This window comes from Drosophila albomicans, chromosome 3 (assembly GCF_009650485.2).
Source record: "Drosophila albomicans strain 15112-1751.03 chromosome 3, ASM965048v2, whole genome shotgun sequence".
Lineage (NCBI taxonomy): Eukaryota > Metazoa > Arthropoda > Insecta > Diptera > Drosophilidae > Drosophila > Drosophila albomicans.
In genome coordinates this window covers 46,840,403-46,866,249 of record NC_047629.2, presented here as the reverse complement: position 1 = coordinate 46,866,249, position 25,847 = coordinate 46,840,403, and the positions used below count along the sequence as shown (strand labels likewise).

Below are 25,847 nucleotides of genomic sequence, written 5' to 3'. Positions count from 1 at the left end.
ACTTAACTGTTAATAACAGCTGTTAGCTTGCTTAACAACTCAACAGAACTAAGTACAGATAATGTTATGCTACTGCTTAGACCACTGTTGAACTAGAAAACTACAAATACTGTCTGTTATTACTTAGCTTACTCTATTATATTTAAGTGTTAATAACAGCTGTAAGCCTGCTTTACAATTTAACAGAACTAATTATAGAGTGTATTATGCCGCAGCTTAGATCACTCTGTTAGTGTTAACATCTATTACATATATTAATTTAGCAACCTACAGCAACTCTCTGTTACTGCGTAGATTACTCTGTTACAGTCAGCTGTTTATAACAGCTTTTAGCTTGATAGACAACTTAACAGTGCAAGCAACAGATCATGTGCTGTTAATGTTTAGATCATTCTGCTAAGTTTTTTTTTATTTTTAATTTCGGAAAATAAGAAAATTGTAAAGTGTACGAATTTTACTGTAATCCACTGTTTCGATGATTAGAAACTTATCGGTAAATACAAAATAATTGAGTTACAATGTATAACGCTGATAATTGATAATAAAGAGCAGTAAAAACCATCAGAGAAAACTATGGGACTGCTTGAAAATTTAACAGAGCAAACTTCACAGATTTTACCGTTAAATGTTAACTGGGAATTGGACCTGTTAGAGTATTCAACAGCTAATATAATTGTAAGGGAAAGTACTATTTATATTTCTTAAGGTTTTATTTCTTGCATTCTCGCTTATCAAATTGTAAAGAATTTGTAAGTGTGTCGTTTATAAATCATAATAACAAACCTAAGCCAAAGCAAACAACTGTTAGATAACTTGATAACTTAACAGAGCAAAGTACAGACTGTGTTCTGTTACTGCTAACGTTACACTTGGTAATTTTTAATTGGCAATAACAACTGTTAAGCTGTTGTAGGTTTAAGTGATTGTAAAACAAAGTCTGGCGCTGATAACACATCATAAACTAAAGCAGACAAATATTGGATAACGGTCTTAGACTTAACATAGTTATGTAAAGTGAATGTCTGTTAATGTTAACTGATATTAACAGCTGTAAAACTGTAGACAAAGCAAACAAATGTTAGATTGCTTGGCATAAGTTAACAGTCTGTTAATGCTTTACATGCCTGACATTAACATATGTTAAACTGCAGATAATGAAGACGAATGCTAAATTGGCTCGACATAACTTAACAGAGGAATGTAAATGTTACATATTTTAACAGCAGTTAAACTATTACATTGTAAACAACTTAACAGAGCACTTTACAGAGTCTGTTCTGTTACCGATGTTAGCAGCTGTTAAATATTTGTAGTTGAAGAGCAGTCTCTGTAATTACAAGTGAAAGTATCTCTTCTTTAAAGTTTCATCTCTTTTACTGCTCGCTTATCGAATTGTAAAGAAATTTATTTCATTAGCTGTGCCGATTACCCAAACTGACCCAATGGCATACGCAGGCCATAAAGCAACTAAAAGAGTCCAGGGCAATCAAAATGTCTCTTTCTTGGCTTATCAGCTAGACAACGAACACGCTTTGTAGTGCCATCGATGCCACAGAGCTACAAAACTCAACTCAACTCGACTCGAGCGTTATTTACAACCTCTGGCTCTGTGTGTCCACGAATGGAGTGTGAATAGTGTGAATAGCATGCCAAGTGCAAATGACCCCAATAAATTACACAACATGACGGCTAGAAAACCCCTTCTTCTTCTTCTTCTTTTTCGTTTTAACTCTCTCAAAATAATAATAAAAAAAATATATAACATTGTATTGCTAGAGATACGAAAAAATGCCAGATAGAGTGGGGTGTGGAAAAGGGGACTGAAAGTGGAAGGGGAGAGGTCAGCTGAACAGATTGTTGTCTACTGCGAACGTTACCTGCAAATAAATTGCCATTAAATGTGAGCAAATGAATCACCTGGTGACTTTACACTCACATCTGACAAATGCATATTCATATGAAAAGCTAGAATTTAAAGTCAATGTTAGTGAGGGGAATTTGAAATGGAATTGGAATTGGAATAGAAAAACTACAATTTTAGAAAATTGATTTTTTTGTAAATGGCTTTTTCGCCTAAAATATATTCTAAGTATTATTTTTTTAACATAGTTTTTGTTGAGTTGTATTCGAAATTTAACTGTAATCTTTATTATATCTTTTCAATACCCGTCAAGTTTATAAAAAATCATCAGCATCGTCTGTATGTCAGACCCGAAACTTTTCAATTGGCCCGTAAAATTGTTCAACAAAAAGTATTTTTAAATTAAAAAACGTTTTCCCCCAAAATCTGCTTTCTATGTTTATTTAATTTTGTTCACTGGCTTCACTCATCATTTTTTTAAGTAGAATATATCATATTGAATTGAACTCCTGATTATGAGAATTCATTCTTCGAAAAGTGATCTAAAAATGCCTTTATATCGATTCTAAGTAGAAAGATGTTTATGTTCTATTTCTTGAGTTGCATTATAAATCAGTAAAATAGGTTAATTGGACTGCACTTTTACTTTTTTATTATTATAATATTCTAATAAATCCCAAAAATCTCCTATTTGTTCTTTACATTGTTGTCCTTAAGTTTTATAGTATGAAATATACATTTTATATAAAAGTTTTCTAAAAAAACTAGTTTGTTTTTCTTAGTTTGCTTTATAGATATTGTGGAACTGAAATGTCCCATTGAGTTGTACTCTTTATTTTGTATTATTAATATACAATTTTCAAATAAAGTATTCTAAAAAGTGTAGAATATTAATACTGATTAATACTTTGAAGTATATTCTATTCGATGTTTCCCTTTATTTAATATTATAAATGAATATTTTCTTTTTATTTCATTATTAATATTTTAAAGTCTAAGTGTTCTATTAGAATGTACTTTTTATTCAATATTATAAATGTATAACTAATATATTTATTTAATATTATGAAAATTTTCAAATAAAGTCTTCTTAAAACAAATGAAAATAAACAACAAATATTGTGAAATGACTAAAGACATAAATTCCTGTGGCATTTGCATTACTAATGAAAACTGTGTTCAACTTTTGCGCTGTCAGTTTGTCAACCATTTAGTCAGTCAGTCAGTCAGCAAATAATAATATTCCATAGATATAGAGAAAATTTAGATATATGAAAGAGCTTTGCACATACACGCAATTAAATATAATTTATGAAGTGCATTATTTGCGAATTTGCTTTTATTTTTCATCAAATTTGTGCACAAATTTGTTGTCATTTTAATAATCGTTTTTGTTGTTGTTGAGGTTGTTGTTGTTGTGTGTGTTGTTGTTTGTGTTCGCACTTCTACTTTCTATAATAATACGGCCGACTAGCTGGCTGGTTGGTTAGTTGTGTTTGTTGCTATTTGTGCTTTTCATTCTGTTTCGATTCGTTTTTGTTTCGTTTTCATTTGCAGTCGCATTTATTGGCCCCATGCCAAGCAATCTCCTCCTATTGTATAATGTCCATATCATACATATATAACATATATATATCTATATCTATATCTATATGAATGTTTATCCATACACATTCATAGTTATGCTTGCTGCTGTTGATGATGACTCTAATCAAGATAATAAAAATAAATACTACATGATATTTGATTGCAAAACATTCTTTTGCTCATATATTTATCGCCGCATACTTTTCCATATTATATTTATAAATTCATGCACACAAATATCTAACATACATATATTTTTAAATGCTCTTTTACTATTTCTTAGTTGTTGTTATTGTTGTTAGTTTGGTGTCAACTTTGTGTAAGCATTTCGCTCATAAATTTAATAATATATCAACTTTGCGCTGTCTATTCTTAATTTTTATGGCTAAGTTATAGTCGGTCGGCTGACATATATATCGTGTGGGATTAGGGACATACATCTCTATACTATATACTATATATGTATGTAAGCAACATATTTATTTTCTTCTTGGAAATCTCAGGGACACCTGCTATCTACGTAGATTGAGAAACATTTGTGTGATTTCACTCGTTTATTTATTGTAAGCCATCTTAATTTATCGCCCCAAAATATGGGTGAGGTTCAAGGAAGCTTCTGACTAATTTCAACAAAAACAAAAATGTTAATTACTTAACATTGTATGTTAGTTAATGGCTGTAATGTAATTTAAATGTAAATAACTTAAATGTTTATGTTACTTAACATTTTGGGCGGCTTTAATTTGAATTTACACTTAAATTATATTTTAAGTGCAAATACTTGCAGACAATTTCAATCTCTTTTAGAATGATTCGAATAAATTTGATACGAAAAATGCTGTAATTACAACAAAATATGCAAGGATTTTAAAATTGCATATATGTTATCTTAACATTCATGGCTGCTGTAATTCAAATATAAATATAATAAACCGTATTCGTTTGTGGCACAAAATATGAAAGAGCTTCAAGGAAGTTGTCAATAATTTAACATTGTATGTTACTTAACATTTTCTGGTTCTGTAATCTCTATGTAATTTTAATTTGCAATATTGTAGAAGCTTTTATTTTCATCCAACCTAACTTATTGCCCAAAATAAAGTTCAATAATTTATTTGATTAATTTATTTTTCTAATATAAAATATGTATGCGATTTAAGAAAAAGGTTGATTTAAAACAACAAATAGAAATGTTAATATTTTAACATGCAACTTTACATTTTATGTGCTGTTATTTTAAATGTAAATTGTTAAAGTGCTTTTTAGAGCAGTTATTATAAGTCGCTCACACTTAGAGTCCAAATTTTATTTCATGTTTAAAGAATCCGTTGATTTACACTTTATTTATTTTTTACAAATGTTAATACTTTAACATGTGCCTAACATTTTGGGTGGCTGTCATTTAAAAGTAAATGGTTTGAGTCCAATTTAGTATCCTTATTAATATCCGTTCTTATTCAAAGTCTAAAATTTGAGCTGAGGTTTAAATAATCTGATGATTAATACTTTATTTACATTACGTCCATGTTAATACTTTAACATATGCTTAACATTGCTGTTGTTATTTAAATGTAAATGCTCATGTTTTAAATTTATCGTCTAAAATATGACTGAGGTTAAAAAAATCTTTTGATTTATACTTTATTTATATTGCGTAAATAGTAATTTTTTAACATGTGCTTCAAATTTTTTGGCGGCCGCAATTTAAATGTAAATATTTGCAGCTCAGCAGCAAAAAGACTTAATGAGCGCCAATTAGAGTTCAAGGCAGTTGCCATTTAGCAAAGCTTAGCATACATTTGGGGGCCACAGCTGCTGTTTAAACTTGGCTCGTTTCCTGACTTTCTCTCTCTCTCAGTCTCAGTCTGCTTTTGAGATTAAAAAATTAAATGTAATTTGTTATAAATGTGAATCAGACTGCAGAATCGCTGTTGCTTGGCGAATATCTTATCAAACGGCCTTGAGAGTCTTTTATTTGATGCTCTCTTTGCTTTGGCTCATAAAGCAATCAAATTGCTCTGTGGCATGCCACAGCCGCCTGCAAGCAGCGTGCACATGACTCGTGACGTTGCAGCCGCAGATGCAGCGCCTGAGAATGTGATTCAAAATTGCGACACAGCATTGGGGAAGAGGTGTGGAAAATAAGGCAAATGTCAATGAGCCAACAGCAAATAAAAGCAAAAAGAAAAACGCGCGCTAAAAGCGACGCCAAAAAAAAAAACTGAGACTGAGAAATCGAAAACGAAGAAATTAGACAAAAATGCGGCTAAATTTAATTTGCGAGCAAGAACGAAAATGGCCAAAACAAATACCTTTAACCAGGGGATGTGATTGTCGTTGTCGTTGTGGTGGAAAAATACCACAGAGCAAGCACAGAAAAGCGCGAAAAGCGCCACAAAAAGCATTAGAAATAAAAACAAAAAACCACACACACATACTATATAGAAAACTAACAAAACTTGAAATCAACAACAGCGAGAAAAATCAAAAAGGAAAAACAAATCGTTTGGATTTCGCACACAAATTTATGAGAAATGAGAAATGGATGACGTCTAAATGTGCTTGAAGGTTGCGACAAATGGCAAGACATGGAAAGGGGGGGAGGGGAGCGGAGAGAGGGGGGAGGTGAACGGAAAGGGGTGTAATCTATTAGGTATGCCGAGTTGAAACATTAGCAATAGAATGCTAAGAGCACACTCTGCGCTTTTGCTCTTCGCTTTCCAGCTACGTATACGTAATATACTAAACTACGTATGCTTGTGTGCTGGCCACGCCCACAGTTGAAGGCGCTGCTGAGTCATAATTTTGCAGAGCACACAATTTGCATTACTGCTTCGACTGCTGCTCTGGCTGCAATTAGGCTAAACTTTCAAGTTGAGGCCAGTTGACTTTTGATCAGAAGTTGTCCTTTAGTAGTCAGGACTCTCTCACTCAACATTAATGGCTAGGTAGCATTTTATAGGTTTGTGCATTGCTTTTGGCCGCATGCCAAGGCGTCTGCCATCTTGATAAAGTGTTGGCCAAAAAATGTACGCCACATTAGTGGCAGACGACGACGACAAAGTCGACAAAGCAAAGCAAAGCAAAGGGAAGCGAAAAACGACAAAAAAAACAAACTGAAACTAAAGCCAAAATTTTCGTATTTGTGTGAGTTTACTTGAAGAAATAGAAATGTCATTTAACAGAACGAGTACGAAAAACAACAACATCGAGTCGAAATGTCAAGCGAATGCAAGCAGAGAAAAACTAATTGCAAAGCGACTAAAAATCAAAATGAGAAACTAAAGCCAACTAACTTAATGATCCCCGGCTGCATGCCTTTAGCTTTGCTGCCTTTGTCTTTGGCATTTTGGACAAATTGTTTTGTAAATGGGCACAAACATTTAGCTGCATATTTTATAGACACCATCATTGTTGTGCCCTCTTCTCTTTGGCTCTCTCTCGCATATGACAATCATCAATTATGCAGCCACAAAAAGACAAAAGACACAAAAGCCAATGAAGAACAATTGTGGGCCATCTTTCAGTTATGGCCAACAATCCATGTCGCAGGACTTTGTTGTCCATAGGCTAATGAATTATTCATTTGTTGCTCAGTTCAGTTTTCAATGAAAATCGTTGCCACCCTGCGCACACATCACGTATCACGTACAGTTTACCCACATTGACTTTGTCTAATGACAGTTTCAGACACATGACACAAATGACTTTTTAGCAAATACTCTGGGATCGATAAACTTGTTACAACAATTCTCTGTGGTGGCAATTATGCTGTGTCTTTAAAGTTCTAGACACTGTTCTTCCTGCTCGTATTTCAATTTCAACAATAAATTTCATTGTTTTTGCCTACGCCCACCGTTAAGCTCTTTAATCGTTTGTTTACAGTCTGGTCGAGTTTTCAATTAAACAAACTAGCAACTAAATGCTGCTCAATAATCCCGACAAAAAAAAACAGGAAGTAAGAAAGCTGCTCGACTTTGAGATATCCGGTATGCTTTTTCAATAAAAACAAAATAGTTGGATACTATAAAATATACTTCGTTAATATACTGAATATAATAATGAAATATACCGAAATGTGTATTTGGTATATTTATATACTACTAAGCTTTAATAAAAGCAAAAGAGTGTTTATTATCATATGAATATACGCAATTAATATACCAAAAATATACTTAAATGTACCAAAAACGACAAAAATATACCGAATTGTATATTTTATTGATTTTCTTATGCGTGTTAATTAGGAAAGAGAGTCCATATTACTATATGAATATATAAAATAAATATACCAAATATACTGAAATGCATATTTGGGTATATCAATATATTACTACTTTTTAATAAAAGACATAAGAGATTATTATCATTGCAATATAGCAAATTAATATACTGACGAAACACTGAAATATACTAAAATGTATATTTTGTATATCGTTTACTTCAACATTCAAAATATACCGTAGAGAAAAAATAAAATATACCAGACTAACAACCAACGCCATGGTTTATTTGTATATTACAGTATACCAGATTGCCAATAAATATACTATGCGATAGACTAATACATTTAAAAAATACCATAGACTACAAAATATACCATATTAAGAACCTACGCAATTTTATATATCAATATTATGGTATTATATTGTCAACTAATCCAATTAGTATATCGATATACTACCACATTCAAAATATACCATAAACTACAAAATATACCAACATAATACCCTTCTACCCTGTCAGTAGCGAGTATAAAGAACAAGTACACGCCTTCAACTCGGCAACAGCCGGAAAAGTATACAAACGAATTTTGCAATGCTTGCAATTTTGATTTATGCGCATTTTATCGTAAACATTATCGATAAAGCAAAAGTATATTGTGTATACAGTATATAGTATATATAGATATCCCATCGCAGTGGCAATTCTTAATTGTTTGTGTACAAAAAAAAAAAAAAAAAAAGAGTCGCTTTAACAAACGAGCGCAAAAAGCAAACAAACAAAAATTTTTAAAAGTGGACAGCAGCAAAAATATATAGCTAAAGCGTAAAGTAAGTAATACGATATGAGTCGATGATGCACTACCATATCAATATACAGTATATAAAGTAAACTTGTTGATAGACGCATTTCCAAGAAGTGCTAATCGTGGACGTCGTCGTAAATCGTTCGATTGTTTTCCTTAATGAAAGCGAATCTTTCAGCCGCCCACCTCTCTTTTTATTACAGTTTTGCCACGCCCCTGAGTGTTATCAGACAAAGCTAAAAAAATAAGACCGCAAAGCACAAAACTTTTTTTAATACATTTGCAATGCTGTTTTCCGGTGCTGCAGCAATTAAGGCCAACGATGCGTATACGTATTAAATTGAATAGCCTGCTCGACTACGCACATACCCTGTGAGATATTAGAGTAGAGATACCCATTAGTGTCTGTCTTTCAAATAAAGACATCAGCAAGCTGCTAATTGATGCGTCTTATGCCAACTATTTAAAAACAATTCAAAGTTGCGTCAGCAAAAACGCGAAACGCGAAACGTTGAAAAGAACTAAAATGTATATATCTAGCATATATCTATAGGGAGCATCTGAAAACACAGCCACACACACACACACATACACATAGCGAGTGCTGTACATATTTCATGTACAGACTCAAAATTCTATTGTACACAAAATATTTGGCAATTAAAAAAAAAACAAGAATTGAAAATGAAAATGAAAAATTCTAAATGAATTTTAAGGTAAATTAGCTGCGTGGGCGTGGAGCATGAGAAACACACAAACGAAGGAGGGGAAAGTGAGGAGGGGGGACTTCTTTTTGTTCCAAATTGCATTTGCATGTTTGCTGCAAATGTTTCTCAATTGAGTTGAGCCGCATTTTGAAATAGCTTTCACTAAAAATATACAATATAGAATCTTTGTTTATTCTTGGCTCATCATCACTTGATCACTGCGCGTACGTCAGAGAGCTGATTATGATTCGCAACTTATATTTAATGTGCTTTTTGCCAGTCTGACCTGAAGGGTGCAAATCGCAATTGCGTGATTGCGATTGGCGTCGCGTATTTCTATTTTTAATTAAACTTTGCTGCTAATCGCACAGCACAACAGTGCGTATGCTTAATGCCGAAGGCAGACCTTGAGCCAAGGATGTGTAACATCTCTCTTGTTAAGTCCATCAAGTGCTTGTTTACCCTCCCTGGTTCACCCTGCGTATGATTAATATTTGAACACGCATACGCACTGTGTGCAGCAGATTTATCTATGACAAAAAAAAAAAACGGTTACGTCGTCAGATAATTTCATCATCTAGTGCAAACATCTTTCGGTAATAAAACGTAACAGACTCGCTAACTGACAAATTCGCAAAACAAACAACGTGCAAAACTTCGGAGCACAGCTAACGAAATGCTAAACAAATTGTGAACATGCAATTTTCGTTGGCTGTTAAACTGAAACTCGTGACGCGTCTCAAAGATTTTCAACTAGTTCAATAAAAAAAAAGCGGGCTGCTTTGCTAAGTTTAGTTAATAATTTAAACACGCGCTGCAAATCACACACCGTTTTAGGGTCTACACGTAGTTTTGTGGCAACGTAGGAGAAGAGGGGTGGAGACGGGAGGTGGAGAGGCAAATCCTCTTCGGGGCTAATACACAGTGTCAAGACAGAGATACACTGTGAGAAAAGAAGCTAACTCTAAAATCATTGTAGAAAATATAAATGAAAAAAATACTTATTAAAAGAAAATTTAAATACTAAAAATTTCTTGAGTCGATAAAGAAAAAATAATACTTTTGAAATATTTACATATATAGACATGAATATTAATTCTATATAGAATTTTAAAAGAATATGTAAATACTAAAAATGCATTTCTTGAGTCAATAAAAAGAATAATTTCTAAATCTTTAAATATAAATTAATATTTGTTGCAAATGAATGCTAATTCTATATAGAAAAAGAAAAGAAGAAATAAAATTCTAAAAGAAACACATAATATTAAAATACCAAAAATTTATTTCATAAGTCAATAAAAAATCATTATTTAGATGCCTCAATAAATTTATTAAAGATGCATTAAATCGAATTTCTTGCAATAAACATAGAAAAAAAACATATTATATAAATTTTAATATCACAAAAATTTGTCTTTATATATAAACTATATTTTATTTGATTTTGTGAAATGTTTTTGCTAAACGGCACGTAAAATAAATAATAAATCTAAATGAAGAAAGCAAGAATTTGCGCTCACGAAAAAATTTTAATTTTGCTTAGAGAAACCAATAAATTCATTAAACATTTCATAAAATATACGAGATGAATAAGGAAACGAACAAAATAGAATGTATTATACATAGAGTACTTTAAATCAAAAGAAAGAGAAGAGAACTTATATGTTTGAAACCGCTCTAAAATTTAGCTGGCATATAAATTTCAATTTCATATAGATAATGTATGAAATAATTATCAAATTCTTTTCATAAATCGAATATGAAAAAGATAATTTTTTATAATTGGCAAAAACTAACTTTACTTGCCAATAAATATAACAAAAATCTTATATAGACAGGGAGAAAATTAATTTTTTAAAACGAATGAGAAAAATGTGAATGTAAAATCTTCTTAAAATCCTTTTCTCAAATCGAATATGAAAAAAGTATTTTTTTTATTATTGACCAAAACAATTTTTACTTGCAAATCAATATAATATTAATGTAATATAGTCAGAAAGAAAAATAATTTGTTAAAACCTGATTATAAACATATTCTAAGTAAGTACAAATTCAACTAGCGAATTAATAACTCTTTTAATAACATAAATCAATGCAATATTTAAGTAGTTTATTGATTAAAATTCATCTCGGAAGCCAAATGAAATGCTTATCTATGAAGCTACTCGATGTTGTCAGTATTAGCATGATTTATTTACTTCAGGGAACGCATCGCTTCGTTTCGTTTGAATCCCAAATGGATTAATTATTTCTCACTGTGTAGAGAAGCAGAAGAAGAAGAGAAGAGAGCTGCTCGTTGTGTGTGTGTGTGTGTGTATTTTGGTCGCACACACGTAGGACGCTAACTTGGCTTAAGACGCTTAACGTTGACTTACATTTACACATTAAGTATCTCTCTCTCTCTCCCTCTCTTCCTTCACTTTATAGTGTACTCTATAAGTGTGTAGGTGTGTGTGTGTGTGTGTGTGTGTGTATTACCGGCATAGAATACGACAATAACAATTACGACAGCAGCTGAAGCAGCGAGGCCAAAAGCAGAAGCATCAATAAAACAAAAACAAAAGGCGAGCACTGAGAGAGGCTCCAAAAAGAGAGCGAGAGAGCGAGAGAGAGAGTCTGACTGCGCATGTCTACACTTTGTGTAGAGTTTCCACTCTCTCTCTCTCTCTCTCTCTCTCTTTCGGTGTGCTTTGTGTAGGCGTTCGCTGCTGTTGTGGGCGTCGTTGTATTCTCGCAGCCTTTTCGAACATGTCCTTCGAATTTCCGGGTTTTGCTACTTTGACATTTGCAACATGCTCCTAGCCGGGCACACAACAGTGAGCGAGCGAGACAGAGAGAGAGAGAGTGGGTGAGTGACAGAAAGAGAGAGTGAGACAGAGAGAGCGTGCGAATTCGCCAGGCCAGAAAGCATGCTTTAAGCTGCTTCGGCTTTGCTTCCTGTTTACAACCAACACATGTTCGGGCCAAGTAAGGAGCAGAGGGGGGAGCGGAGGGGGGAGTAGAAAAGGGGGAGGAGGCCGATTGCTATGTGGGTCTGTGTGTCGTTTGACTGTGTTGTCGTTTCGTGCCGGGCCACAAACACACAGAAAGCCATTAAAAGTGTCGAGTAGAGTCGAGCAGAGACACAGCTGAAGGCTGCAGGGGGTGGAGAAGGGGGAGAGTGTGTAGGGGGGGTTGCAAAAGTTCAACAAAAGTATTTTGGCCCATTGTACTTCGATTTTTTTCGGCCACTTCCCGTATATGTCCTTATTTTGCCCGTTTTTATTTTTATTGTATTTATTTCATTTTATTTCAGTGTTTTCTTTTCCTTCTCGATTTTTTCTTTTTTTTTGACGTCATGCGCAAACAAATGAAGTCGCAACGCACATTATTTCATTTATGGATTTTATTATTAATGTTGATTTGTTGTTGTCGCTTCTGTCGCTTCTTGTTGTTATTATTATTTGCCGTTCTTGTTGTTGTTTGGAGTATTTTTAGTGCCCTTTTTTTTTGCGCGCAGCGCTTTCGTGACTGTTTTCAACTTCCTGCCGCTGTTTCATTGTTGTTGTTGCTGTTGTTGTCCATCATTTTGCCAACACGATTCCGGCGGCAACGCCTACGGAGCCTTTAACTACAACAAACGAAGCAGCAGCAACAGCAACAACAGCAATATCAATAATAACAACAAGAAGTACAAAATGCCAAAATGTATTGCCTGCTTTCAGGCGCCGCCGCCAGCAGCGCACGTGTGTGTGTGTGTGTGTGTGGATGTGGGTGTAAGTCTGCTGCATGCTTTGGCTTACTTTGGATTTAAGGCATAACTACACACTCTAGTGTATGTGTGTGTGTGTTTGTGTGTGTGTGTGATACTCGCTTTGTGGTATTTAACCTTAATTTGATTTTTTTTTTGCCTTTTGTATACCCGCTAACCACGGGGTGGAAGGGTATTATAAGTTTGTGCCAGGCAAAAGGATTCCTTAAAGTATTTATATACTTAATCTGCATTGAAGATATAAGCATGACTGTCTGTCGTATGTCAGAGTCAGAGATAGAACTAAAAGTTCATAAATGAGTGGACTTGGTATATCAATATACTAAATATACACTTAGGTATGTTACAGTATTTTTTATAGTTAATGATAATACTCCACTAGTCATAGAACACAATACCAAATACAATTTTCGGTATATTTCAGTATTTTTTCAGTATATTAATATGGTATATTTATATAATACCGTATTGTTTCACTTTCTTATACATAAATATGATAGTATTTTGTTGTATAGTAAATGATAATACCCCACTAGTCATATAACGCACTACCAAATACAAATTTCGGTATATTTCAGTATTTTTTCAGTATATTAATATGGTATATTTAAATAACACCATATTGTTTCACTTTCATATACATAAATATGATAATATACTCTTTGGTATATTTAGGTATTTTCTCAATATATTTATTTGATATATTTATGCCAATATCGTACTATATTCATCTACCAAATATACATTTAAATATATTACAGTATATTTCGGTATACTAAGTTGGTACATTTAAATGATTATAGCCTAGGAATACAAATATCATAAATAAATTTCAGTATTTTTTCGGTATATCATTATGGTATATTTAAATGATAATACTCTAACATTCATATACATAAATATGAAAGTATATATTTACAAATTTCTCAATATCTTTATTTGGTATACTAAATATATATGTGAGTATATTTCCATATTGGTTGGTATATTAAATTGTTAGATTTAAATAATAATACGCATCGTTTATTAAGTATAGTAGTATATTTATAAAGCAAATATACATTTCGGTATATTTTACTATTAATGTTAATATCACATAATTAGGAACATGTAGCGGGTATCTCACAGTCGAGCAAGATTCTTACTTGTTTTTTTTTTTGCCTACGCTTAGCTTTTGCTTTGCTTTTCTTTTTGCTTTTGGCCTCACACAGGTACAAAAGTTGCCATTGTTTGTGCTCGTCCTTGCTCTCTCTCTCTCTTTCTCACTCTCAATGAGTGTGTGTGTGTGTGTTTGTGTAAATGCCCTGCTGGCATTTTTTTTTTTAGTTTAGTTTAGCTTTTTTGTTTAAAGAGTTTGGGTTGTGTGGCATTGATTAAACAATTTCGCCAGCGCTTGGGCTTCGCCTGCTGCTTGCTGCCTTCTGCTTGCTTCTTGCTTCTTGCTGCTTGCTGACACATTGTCCCAGCTGTCAGTTGGCCAAAACGTTGAAATTTGACTAGAAAATGTGGCGAGTTGGATGTGTGTTTAAAATAGCTGCACAAACAAATTGTTTGACCGCATTTTGTCACACACAAGAACTGTGCACGAGAAATGAGCATCAGCTGCTCATCTTCTTTTTGTTGTTGTTCTTGTTGTTTTTGTTGCTGCTGCTGCTTCGCTTGACAAATTCACACAACGCTGCAATTTTCATTTTTCTTGATAGACAACCCCTTCCCAACCCCTTTCCCCCTCCCCTCCCCCCTCGTTGCTTGCATGCAACATTAAGATTATGAAAATATTTTTCACACTTTGTCAGTGCAAAAGTCTCATTCTCATTGCTGATGGCGTCTTTTGTTTTGCTTTGAATATTTCGTATAATTAATGCGGCAATATAACGCATACGCAGCGTGAAACGAAGCACTTTAAATAGCCACAAAAAAATATAATTCTAGAAAATGTGTTGAAAATAATTCTAACACAACCTTGATAAGGTCCACTGACTTTTCACCAAATGCTTCAAATTTAGTTTCGTTTAAATTATTACAAATCTTTCACAAATTTGCAATGAATTCAAAATCTATATTAAGTAATTATACTTTGTATTTTTGTTCTGCACATTTGTGAAATGTTTCTTAAGTGCTCAACTAGAAACAACTCATGTGTAATAAATGCATTTTATTAATTAAAATGTTTCTTATACTTCTAAACTATTCCAATTGAATTAACCCTTAATATAATGATTCTCAGCATTGTCTTTTGAATATTTGTGAACAAGTCATGCGTAATAAATTCTTATTATTAATTAAAATGTTTCTTAAGCTTCTCAAATATTTAGATTTCATATAAACCATTTTTCTTGGCATTCACTTTTGAATATTTATGACAACTTTGAATAGTATTAAACTAAGGACAAGTCATGCTAAATAAAATATAATATATTTATAACTTAAGGTATTTCTTAATTAATTACACTTTGCATTTCCCTTTTAATTAAGTCATGTGTAATAAGTTCTCTTCCTAGTTTTAAAGATTGTTGAAGCCTGCAATGAATTTGCACTAAGTTATATTTATTCAACTATTATACTTTGTATTTTGTTTTGAATTAACTCAAGCGCAATAAATTCTATTTATAATTTGTCTTTTGTATTGAATGATGTTTAATAAATTCTTTATTAATTTGTTTCATAGTTGAACTCATTTATATCTTATGTATGTTATTTTACTAGTAATAAATACTTGAAGTAAACATTTCCAAAACTTGCAAATAATTTAAATCCATTTAAATTATACTTTGAATTTTGTTTTTCTTCTAATAATAAGAAGATTTTCTTCATTTCTGTTAATGCGTTAAGCAGAATATTTCTCAATTGTTCAACTCATTTAAATCTCATTTCGTTTAAAATAATTCCAAACATTGAAAAGAATTTTAATCCATTTGAAATATACATTACATTTTTTGTTTTATTTCCAATCATAAATTATTTTTATAACTTAAAATTCTTCTCAAAATTGGCATTAAAATTAATCTCGATTATATATTTATTGTTCTATATTTCGTCATTAAAAATGCATTTATTTTTAAGTGTTTTTTAGTCTGCTCTTTATAACTTAAAATGTTTTCTTTGGCAAGCAAATTTTCTATCTACTTAACAGACAAGAATCCACTCATGTGTAATAAACTCTATTTAATACTTGAATTTATTTCTTAAGCTTGCCATGAATTCAAATTAAAGTATTCATACTAAATAATTATGCTTTGTATTTCATCTGAAATGTTTTGAAATAGATCAAGTCATGTGAAATAAATTTGCCTTTATAATTCGATTTGAATCAAGTTGTCTTTATTAAATTATTTTCTTTTCTATTCAACTCAACTACATCAAAATTCTTTTAAAGTATTTCTGGAGCATTTAAATCTCACCAAATAATAAATTTGGTTGATTTTCTTTTCTATTCTTTTAAAACATTTATAAATCCTTAAACACACTCCGATCAACTCAAGTGTAATAAAATTCTTTTTTTTAAATATATCTCGAGCATTTAAATCTCATTAAATAATAAATTTTATTTGCCAACTTCTGCACTTTAAAGTGAGTTGAAAACATGTGCGAGACATGTTTGAATTTTTGTTTTAATATTAATAGTTCTTTAAGTTTTATGCAAATGAACTTGTCATAATATTCTCAAATGTTGCTCAAATGTTTCGCAACAGATTGAAATCAACAAACACAGGCAAAAATGTTGAGCAATGTTTAAATGCAGTTGCTTAAAGCTAAATTAAACAAATTTTGCAACTCATTGCCGCTCCCTTTGCCTTCTTCGATGTTACACTCCCAGCAGTTTTTATTGTTTTGTGTGATTTATGATGAGCTGAAGCTTGTTCTCATGGCGTCATTTGTTTGATTTATCAATGAGATTGCACACTCAGGTAAACTTGCAACTCAAATGTGTCTTTTATGTGCCTTGAACATTTTCAATTAAAACTTTTAATTGCCAAGGAAGCTGAGCGAGCGAGAAAAAAAGGGCTGAAGGCAATCCGCAAGATACTTTTATGCAAAATCAAAGTGAATTCAACACTTTTGCCTTATCGAATTGTGTGTTCGATTGCAGTCGCATTCGCATTCCTTTTTCGCTTATCAATATGACGACAAGTTTTATTAGCTGCAAGGGGGCAAGGTGAAGAGTGATGAGCGAAGAGGCGACGTGTGTGCAGCCATTAAGTGCGATTATGTCACAACAAATAGATGGATGGATGGAGGAATGTGTGTGTGTGTGAGTGCTTATGCCATTCAATGATTAGCAGCCAATTTGCAATCAATAATCAACAATTGCAACAACAACAACAACAACAACTGTTAATTGGCAGTTGACTCGCCAAGTGGCAGCAACATCGGCATCAACATCGGCATCGCATCGATTGCCCGCTTTGTTTATGATGGCAAACAAATTTCCTTCTTTTTTTGGCTGCCTGGTTGCCAATTGCCCTCAGTCGATGTCTGTTTCTCTGTCTGGTTTATGCAAAGCAAACATGCACAGCTTTGACACGCAAATCTCTCTCACAAAGAAAAGCAACTATTAAATGCAGTTTTGCATACAGAGACAGAAAATAATAGAGAGTTGAATAAATCACAAACTCTAAATGCATTTCTTACTTTGTCAATTTAAAATTAAGTGAACAAATTAATGAAGTAATGAAAAATATAGTTTTGTATACAAAATAGTATACAAATTGTTGCATATGTTTATTTTACAAATCAACAAATATAAATCATTTAAAAATGTATCAATTTATCATTGAACTCTTATTAATTTCAGCCTTCATTTGGATATCTTTTCTTCAATTTTTGTACTAAAGCAGCACTGAAAATCAATGTCAACAAATCTAAGCAATCCAAGAAAAAGTTTAAAACTTTCTTTTCAACTTTAATGGAATGCAATTTCAATTTGCAACAAAACAAACTCAAGTTTAAATATTTGTTGTTGCAAAAAAAATTCAAATATTGTAAAAGCATTTTTTCCTTTAATACATTCTTCAAAAATGCTTTCGTATGACAAAAAATACCTACTGCAACTACTGTCTCAATTCCTTTGGCTGATAATTTGGTATATTTTGTACTCGTTGGCATATTTTGAATATAATCCAATATCAACATACAAAATAGAGCCTTTGATATTTTCAGTATTTTTGCAGTACAGTAAATGTACTGCAATATCGATATACCAAATAAAGCCTTTAATATATTTTAGTACTTTTGCAGTATGCAGTACAATGAAAATACTACAAAATCGATATACCAAATCAAAACTATCTTTTTCTTAGTAATTTTTGCTGAATATTTTTGGTATATATGTAAAATTTTTTTTTTTAATAATTTTGAAACAATTAAACATATAATTTCTGTATCTACTTTTTATACTTTTTTTGTATAAAAATATTATACTAAAGTAGTCCAGAAAATCACAAAACTGTTATACATAATATTTATGTCAAGGCATAAATGTAAACAATTGAAAACAATATAAATAAATATTGTTTAAATTCTTTTGAAATACTCTTTAAAGTATTTGAGAATTTAAATGTTCTTAAACAGTGATTTAAAGAAGTTAGTTTGAAGAAATAAATTTGTTCTCAAAAGCACATTTAAAAATATTTGTCATACTCCTATTAAACTTAAAGCGCTGCCATTTCGAATTTATATTTTTAACTTTTTAGTACAAAAATATACTTAGGTAAAAATGTTTTTCTCTCTGTGCATTTGCATTTTTGTTGGACGTTGCCAAGCAAAAGTCATCGCGCACTCGTAAATGTAATTTAACAGCCACTTGGCATTAAATTATAATAATTCTAGCTCTGCTCTGATTTAAACAACAACGTTCTCTCTCTCTCTCTCTCTCTCTCTCTCTTTGTGCTACACATAATTCCACTGTGGCCCAATCTGGAAATGCTTCTTAACAGCTAAAACAACTCGAGCCTATCTTATCTGCATGTTCATGTAAGATTTACCAGCACTAAAAAGAAAAAAATAGCTAATTTTTCTAATCATCAAGTTGACCGCTCGCATCAACCTCAAAAACTAGAAAAAGATGTAGACAAGGCACTAAAAAAAAAGAAAAAAAGTGCCTTCTTATCAGTCGTCAGTTCGTAGTATTTATTTGTCTAACATTGTGTGTTTTTTTTTTTTGTACAAGTTTTTAATGCGGTAATCAAGCGCTTGTTAACACACGCGGCGTATGCGCAATGTACTTGATAACGCGACTAACTCGAAAATTATGCTACAATAAATTAAACTTGGTAAACTCAAGTGGATGGGGAGAGGGGAGGGGGAGAGGGGAAAAGAGGAGGGGGGAGGCGACGAGGGTTGCCACCTTCAATTGCTTGGTTTCCGCTTATTGATTTATGAAACAAATCGAAGACGACGGCCGAAAAGCAAACTACGAAAAAATGCACAAGACGTCGACGAGGCAAAGTTGCCTCCTTCCCTCCCCTCCCCCTCGCTGTACATGTTCCCCTCCCCACTGCACCCCCTCTATGCCAACCCCCCTTTTCTCTACTCTTCATTATGCTGACCGATTATGACACTTTTTAATGGCATTTTCTCGTTTTGCTTTTACACGTTTTTATGCTATTGATTTCTGGTTACGACTTTTGCTGCTGTTTCTTCTGCTGCTGTTGCTGCTGCTGTGTAGTGTGCTGTGTTCTAGTGCTGTGGTACAGTTGCTACATAGTCCAGGCCAAATGTCACTTAAATTGCAATTATTTCGCCATATGCAAAATTCTGCTGGCAACGCACAAAATTGCCGACTGAGTGAAATTGCTTGGAAAATGCCAAAATGATGGCGCATAAAATGCAGATTGCAGACGGAAAAAGAGATGGGAGATAAAGATAGAGTTAGAGAGAGAGAGAATGAGAGAGAAATAAGTTTACACTGAAAAAAAGATGAGGTTCTAAAATCAAAATTTCAACTTTAATATAAAAATATTTGTTGTTAAGAAAAGTATTCAAATATTGTAAAAGAATTTTTTTTTTTAAATACATTTTTAGAAATTTTTTTGTAATGCGTAAAACCTCTACTGCAATCGGATCTTAACTGGTTTGGTTGACAGTCTGGTATATTTTGTACTCTATGGTATATTTCTAGGATAGTACAATATCCATATACCAAATACAGCATTCGGTATCTTTTAGTTGTATACTAAATATTATACTTCGTCATCTTTTGGTAGTATACTAAGTATAATACTTTGGTATATTTTAGTATTGCGGATTGTTTTTGGTATATTTGTAGAATATTAGTATTATAAAAGTTAGTCTGAAATCTGTCAAGTTCTCAAAATATGACCAAAAATACTAGATTTAGGTTACAACATTTTGAAATCCATCGAATGACAGTCTGGTATATTTTATATTCTATGGTATATTTTGAATGTAGTACTATTCAATATACCAAATATAGTCTTTGATATATTTTAGTATTTTTGTAGTATATTTTTTTGGTATATTTTAAGAAGCACATTCTTTAGTATCTTTCGTTTTTCCTCTTCGTTTTCCTCTTGGTTTTATATCAAAACTTTTTAAAATAAAAAATAATAAAAAGAAGTTTTTAATACTAAAATCTACATTTTATTACTTTGTTTTTCGGTGTAGCTGCTTCCGCTTTACAAAGTACCTTCAATTGTCATTTAGCATTTGTAACTAAATCAAATACAAAAATAAAAAAGAGGAAAACAGATTTTATTGCTTCGCATAGTAAATGAAACTAAAAAGTGCCCTTGGCGTTGTCAATGGTTTAATAACCTTATCAATTCGTGATTCGTTTACTAAATCGCGTTCTAATGTCACCTCGAACTTTGCACCAAAAGTGCAGGTACTCAATTTGTTGTTGTTGTTGTTGTATTTTGAATAGCTTCGAGTCTAATCAGCAACTAATTCAAGCACATGGCCAAAGCAAATCGATTTGGGAATGTGAATTTTTCCCTAGGTTTTTTCGTTTTTGGGCCAAAAGGAAATCATGCTCCCCAATCGAATGCTTTCATTTTGATTTATGGCACAAACATGTTTAGCAAACAGCAAAAAATTTCCTGGCCATTTTTTAAAATTTAAAGGCCATCAATAAGGATTTGTGTATTGCAGCTTGAGTTTGCTGAGCAATCGAAAGAATGTCCTGAGAATAATTTTATACCCTAGAGAAATGTGAAGAGATAAGAATATATGAATATTATTTCCATATTTTATTGATTTATTTTTCAAAACATTATTGGAAAATTTGTAGCACTTTTTTTTTATAAATTTTAAATGTATTAAGAATAACGATTTTTTACGACGTATTAACTTATCAACGACATACATTTTGGGAATGTTCCAAAAATACTTTAATACTCTAGAGAGTGGGGTATTCACTTTTTACGTCAAACTTATTTTCTACATTTTTTTATTGATTTGTGTTTAGAAATGTAAAAGCCATGAATAACAATTTTTGGAACCAAGAAATCGAGAAAATGTCCCAAGCATATTTTAATACCCTAGAAAACCCTTGAAAATATAAGAACATTATTTCCATTTTTAATAGATTTATGATAAAAACCTTATCGGTAAAATTCTTATATATATTTTTTTTAATTAAATTTAATTTAATTTAAACGCATCAATAAGTTTAACGATGTTATACAGCAGATAAACTTTTCAACCGTATAAATCTTGGAAATGCCCCAAGCATATTTTAATACCCTGGAGAAATAAGTAGAGTGCGGTATTTGCGGTTGAAAATATGAGAACATTATATTCATATTTTATTGATTTTTGTTAAAACTCTTTTCAGAGAAATTCTTGTATTTTTTTTTTATAAATTTTAATCACATCAAGAAGAATTACGATTTTATACGACTAATTAACTTTTCAACGGTATTAATCAAGGGAATATCCCAAGCATAAATTGAATACCCTACAGAAATGTGCAGAGTAGGGTATTCACATTTTTAGTTAGAAGTATTTGATTTAAAGTTTTATATAAATATTATATATTGACCTTGCCACTTTTCACAAATTTAAAGGTCCGTCAATAAGGATAATAATTGTATATTACAGTTTGAGTTTGCTAAGAAATAAGTCGAGAGTATGTCCCAAGAATATTCTAAATTTATAACCCAGACAACTTAGCAGAGTAAAGAATTCACATCATTATTTAAATTTCTTTTATTGATTTATAGCACAAGCAAAAGAAAATTTTCTAGCTTCATTTAAAGCCCATAAATAAGGATAAGAATTTGCTTAGGCAAATAAATCGAGAGAAAATGTCCAAGAAAATATTGTAGAGAAATATAACCAAAAGATAAGGATTAGTCAGATAAATCGAGAGACAGTTTCCAAGAATATGTTGTAAAGCAAACCCCCCAATGACAAAAAAATAAAAGAAAAAGAAAATTTCAAAATGTTTCTATTAAAAAATCATCTACCATAAATAGTTGATTTAAATGAAAGAAGTTAAAAATATGAAATATGAAACTTAAAGTTAACTATAAAAATAAAATAAATCCATCAAAAACACTCATTAACTATAATCAGATTGAGATATTCCTATTCCCCCAATTGAACACTTATTTCCATTTTATTATTGGGTTTGTCCAGTTGCATAAATAACTGTATTATTTGCACATTTACAATTCGCATCTATTAGATACATTTGTATCTCTATGGAGGATGAGGGGGGGCAGAACTTACCATTTATGCCGCTGATCAGTGGATAATTACCATCACGGCCGCCGATTAAGTTTTTTAAACCAGTTTCGATCAGTGTTGGGGACGATCGCTCCCTGTCGCTCATTTTTTCATAAAAATGTGTTCAATTTTGTGATTATACACGAATTTCAACAAAGTATTTTGCGAGGGTTTTTTGAAGCGCGTGTTTTTTACTTTTTTTGTTTATCGCTTTGCACAATTTGATTTGCTTGGTTTTTTATTGGTTACAACACGGGGCATAAAGCCGACTCACAACAATAATTATTTGAATTGCTTACGATAATTAATAATAGCAACAAATAAAAAATAACGTTTCTTCTTCTTTTTTGATTTATTTGCGTTAACTTTTGTTTTGTTGTTTTGTTTTGTTGTTTATAACGATAAATTGTTTTCTTGTTTTGTTTGTTTGGAATCACAATGTACAAAAAATGAATTACTTTTGTTTTTTTTAAGTTATGCTAAATTCAATGTAAACTTTAAATATTGCACGTTAACGTTCGTTATTGCTTGACTAAATATGCTTGTAGATTATCGATTATCAACTAGATAATATATAATATATATATAATATAATTTTTCTTTACTTTTTTCGTATATCTCTTTTATAGCGTTTATATATATATTTCTAATTATTTTTTCTGCTGCTCGCTATAAATAAAGGCACCGCGAATTCATTCAACAATTTGTTCTTGTTCTTCTTATTTGTTTTATTTATTTATTTTTATAATTTGTGTGTGTGTGTTTCTTGCGTTTTTTATTGTTAACAACAACATGCGAATGCTGCACATTCAATTTAATAATAAAATAAAATCAACAACAAAATACGTTTGGATTGGTTTTCTTTTGGTTTCGTTTTAGTTTTTTTTTTTAATTTTAGTTTTCAGTTACAATTTAGTTAAAGTTGTTTTTGTTGCTGTTGTTGATACTTTGTTTCATTGGCTAATTGCGTTATTTATTTATAGCGTTCTTTCAAATGCCGATGCGTTTTTTTTTTCTTTTGTTTTAATTGTTGACCGTTTAACGTATGTTATTTGTATTTGTATTTTATAGGCTTTTTTCCGTTGCTTTTGCTTTGCTTTATTTTTGGTGTTGCACTAAAAATAAAATCAATTGCTTTTTGCGTTGCTTTTTTTGTTTTGGTTTTTGTGTTTTTTTGTTTTTTATTTTTGTAGTTGAATTTTTATTGTACAGTCATAAAGCACTAGTATGGCATTTGCATAGTTATCGTGTAGTTTACAAACTTAATAACAGTTAAACTGTAGCGTTGAGGGGGTGGAGTGGGGGGTGTCAGCGCCCGGCGTGCGATAGATATAGCTATAGACACAGAGAGAGAGAGTGTGAGAGAGAGAATTTTGTTTTGAGCCTGATCGAGTTTTGACGGAGGGCAGGAGAGTGTGGGCGGGGGTGTGTAGTATATTTACACTCACACACACACACGCGCGCACGCACACACACAGTCACTCACACACAAGCACACGGATGAGGACACGGATGATGCTTGGAAGTCGCGACGACGACAACGACAACGACAACAACGACGATGACGATGACGACGAAGGCGAAGGCAAAGGCGACGGCGACGAGCGTCAGCACACGAAACACGAGGAGGAGCCGAAAATCGATGAAAAATGTTGACAGCTAGCTAGCTCACCGACACACACACCACATAGGCGTCACACACACATAGATAGATAGGTTGGACACACGCACAATTTTTCGCACAATTCACAATTTTTGCACTTTGCACAAAAATGTCGCGCGCGCGTTTCGCTTGCGTTTTTTGTCGCTTGCTTTAAAGTGTTGTCCTTGTTGTGGTCAAATTGTAGTTGCAGTTGCAGTTGTAGTTGTAGTTGTGTTGTTTTGTTCAGCGCGTGGCGTGTTTTTGTATTTTTGCTGCTGCTGCTGACGCTGCTGCTGCCGCTGCCTGACGACGACTGTTCGCTTAGCGCTGTCTTCGGGCGTTGTGGGTGTCGTCGACGTAGCCGCTCTGCTATTATCGCTGCTGCTGCTTCTGCTGCCGACGCTGCTGTCTATGCTGACTGAGCGCGCATGTGACAAGAGCGAGCACACACACACACACACGCACACAGAGACTGACGCACACTGTTAGACACGAACACAAGTGCGCTTTCGAAGTTCGAAGGGTCGCGTAGGACGCGGAAGCAATACAAAAGAAATCTCTACACAAAATGTGCGAGCGAAGCTTCCGCTGCAGCTAGGATGCACTTTACATACACCGAGAGAGAATGAGAGTGTGAGAGCGTTGGAGAGTGTTCGACACTGCGAGAGTAAAGTAGCTTTGTGGGAGAGAGTGCGCAAGAGTCAGCTGATTTGATGTGCTTCCTTTTTTTTTTTTTTGTCTTTGCCTTTGCACTGTTTGTTTTACTTGCTGCTGCTGCTGCTGTTGGCAATGTTTTATTGCTGCTGCTGCTTTTTGCACTATGAACAGCTCACTTACACGCACACATACACTCGCGTTTAATAGTGTTGTCGTTGTCAGGCAAAAGAAAAAAACTGATTCTTTTTTTTTGCTGCTGCCGTTTTAAAGTTCTTATTGAACACACGTGCTTCGGCTGTGTTGGAATTTTTTTTTTTTTTTTTGAGAGCGGCTTTTGCGCGTAAACTTTGGTTGATTTAATATGCAAACATTGTTAAGTGTTTCGTGCGCAATTAATTAATAATGATTTTTTGCAATATTTGTTATACTTTTTGATACGTTTTCTATTTGAATTTTAGTGTGTGTTTTTTGTATTATTGTATTCGTGTATGTTATTTGCGTCCACACAACTTTGACTGTTCATCTGACTCTGAACTGGGCACACGCGCTCACGTTGCAAAGTGTACAAAATACACTCGCAATAGATGGGAGAGTGAGTGGAATGAGTGAGTGATAGAGAGCGAGCACGCGTTTCGTTTGAGAGAGCGCAGTTCTTAGGGCAAATGTACGACGACAACGACAACAACAACACGAGGTGCTAATACTCAGATACGCGACTAGCAGCGATATACTACCACGCTACAGATACAGATACCATTACTTAGCTCAGAACGAACCATGCTGCCATGTGGCTGTCGACAACACCATTCTCTCGCTCTCTCAATGTGTAACTCTCTCGGGCTCACACACAAACAGACACACACAGTAGCAGCGCTCTCTCTCAGTGGGGCCGCTACCGCGTGCTGTGCACATTTTGA

The 25,847-nt window shown here is 32.8% G+C and overlaps 1 protein-coding gene across 5 annotated transcripts in view; it reads right to left on the bottom strand.

The window, feature by feature from the left end:
- Positions 1-25,457, bottom strand: part of LOC117570654 (hepatic leukemia factor) — a 72,944-nt gene extending 47,487 nt beyond the window's left edge. Inside the window, exon 1 of one of the 5 annotated variants that reach the window (XM_034252435.2) lies at positions 22,635-25,457. In XM_034252435.2, coding sequence (XP_034108326.1) covers positions 22,635-22,737 — 103 coding nt within the window. In that variant the 5' untranslated portion in view covers positions 22,738-25,457. The remainder of the gene's footprint in view (positions 1-22,634) is intronic. The other 4 variants (XM_034252434.2, XM_034252437.2, XM_034252433.2 and 1 more) reach the window with 4 other exon arrangements.
- Positions 25,458-25,847: the final 390 nt, after the last annotated feature.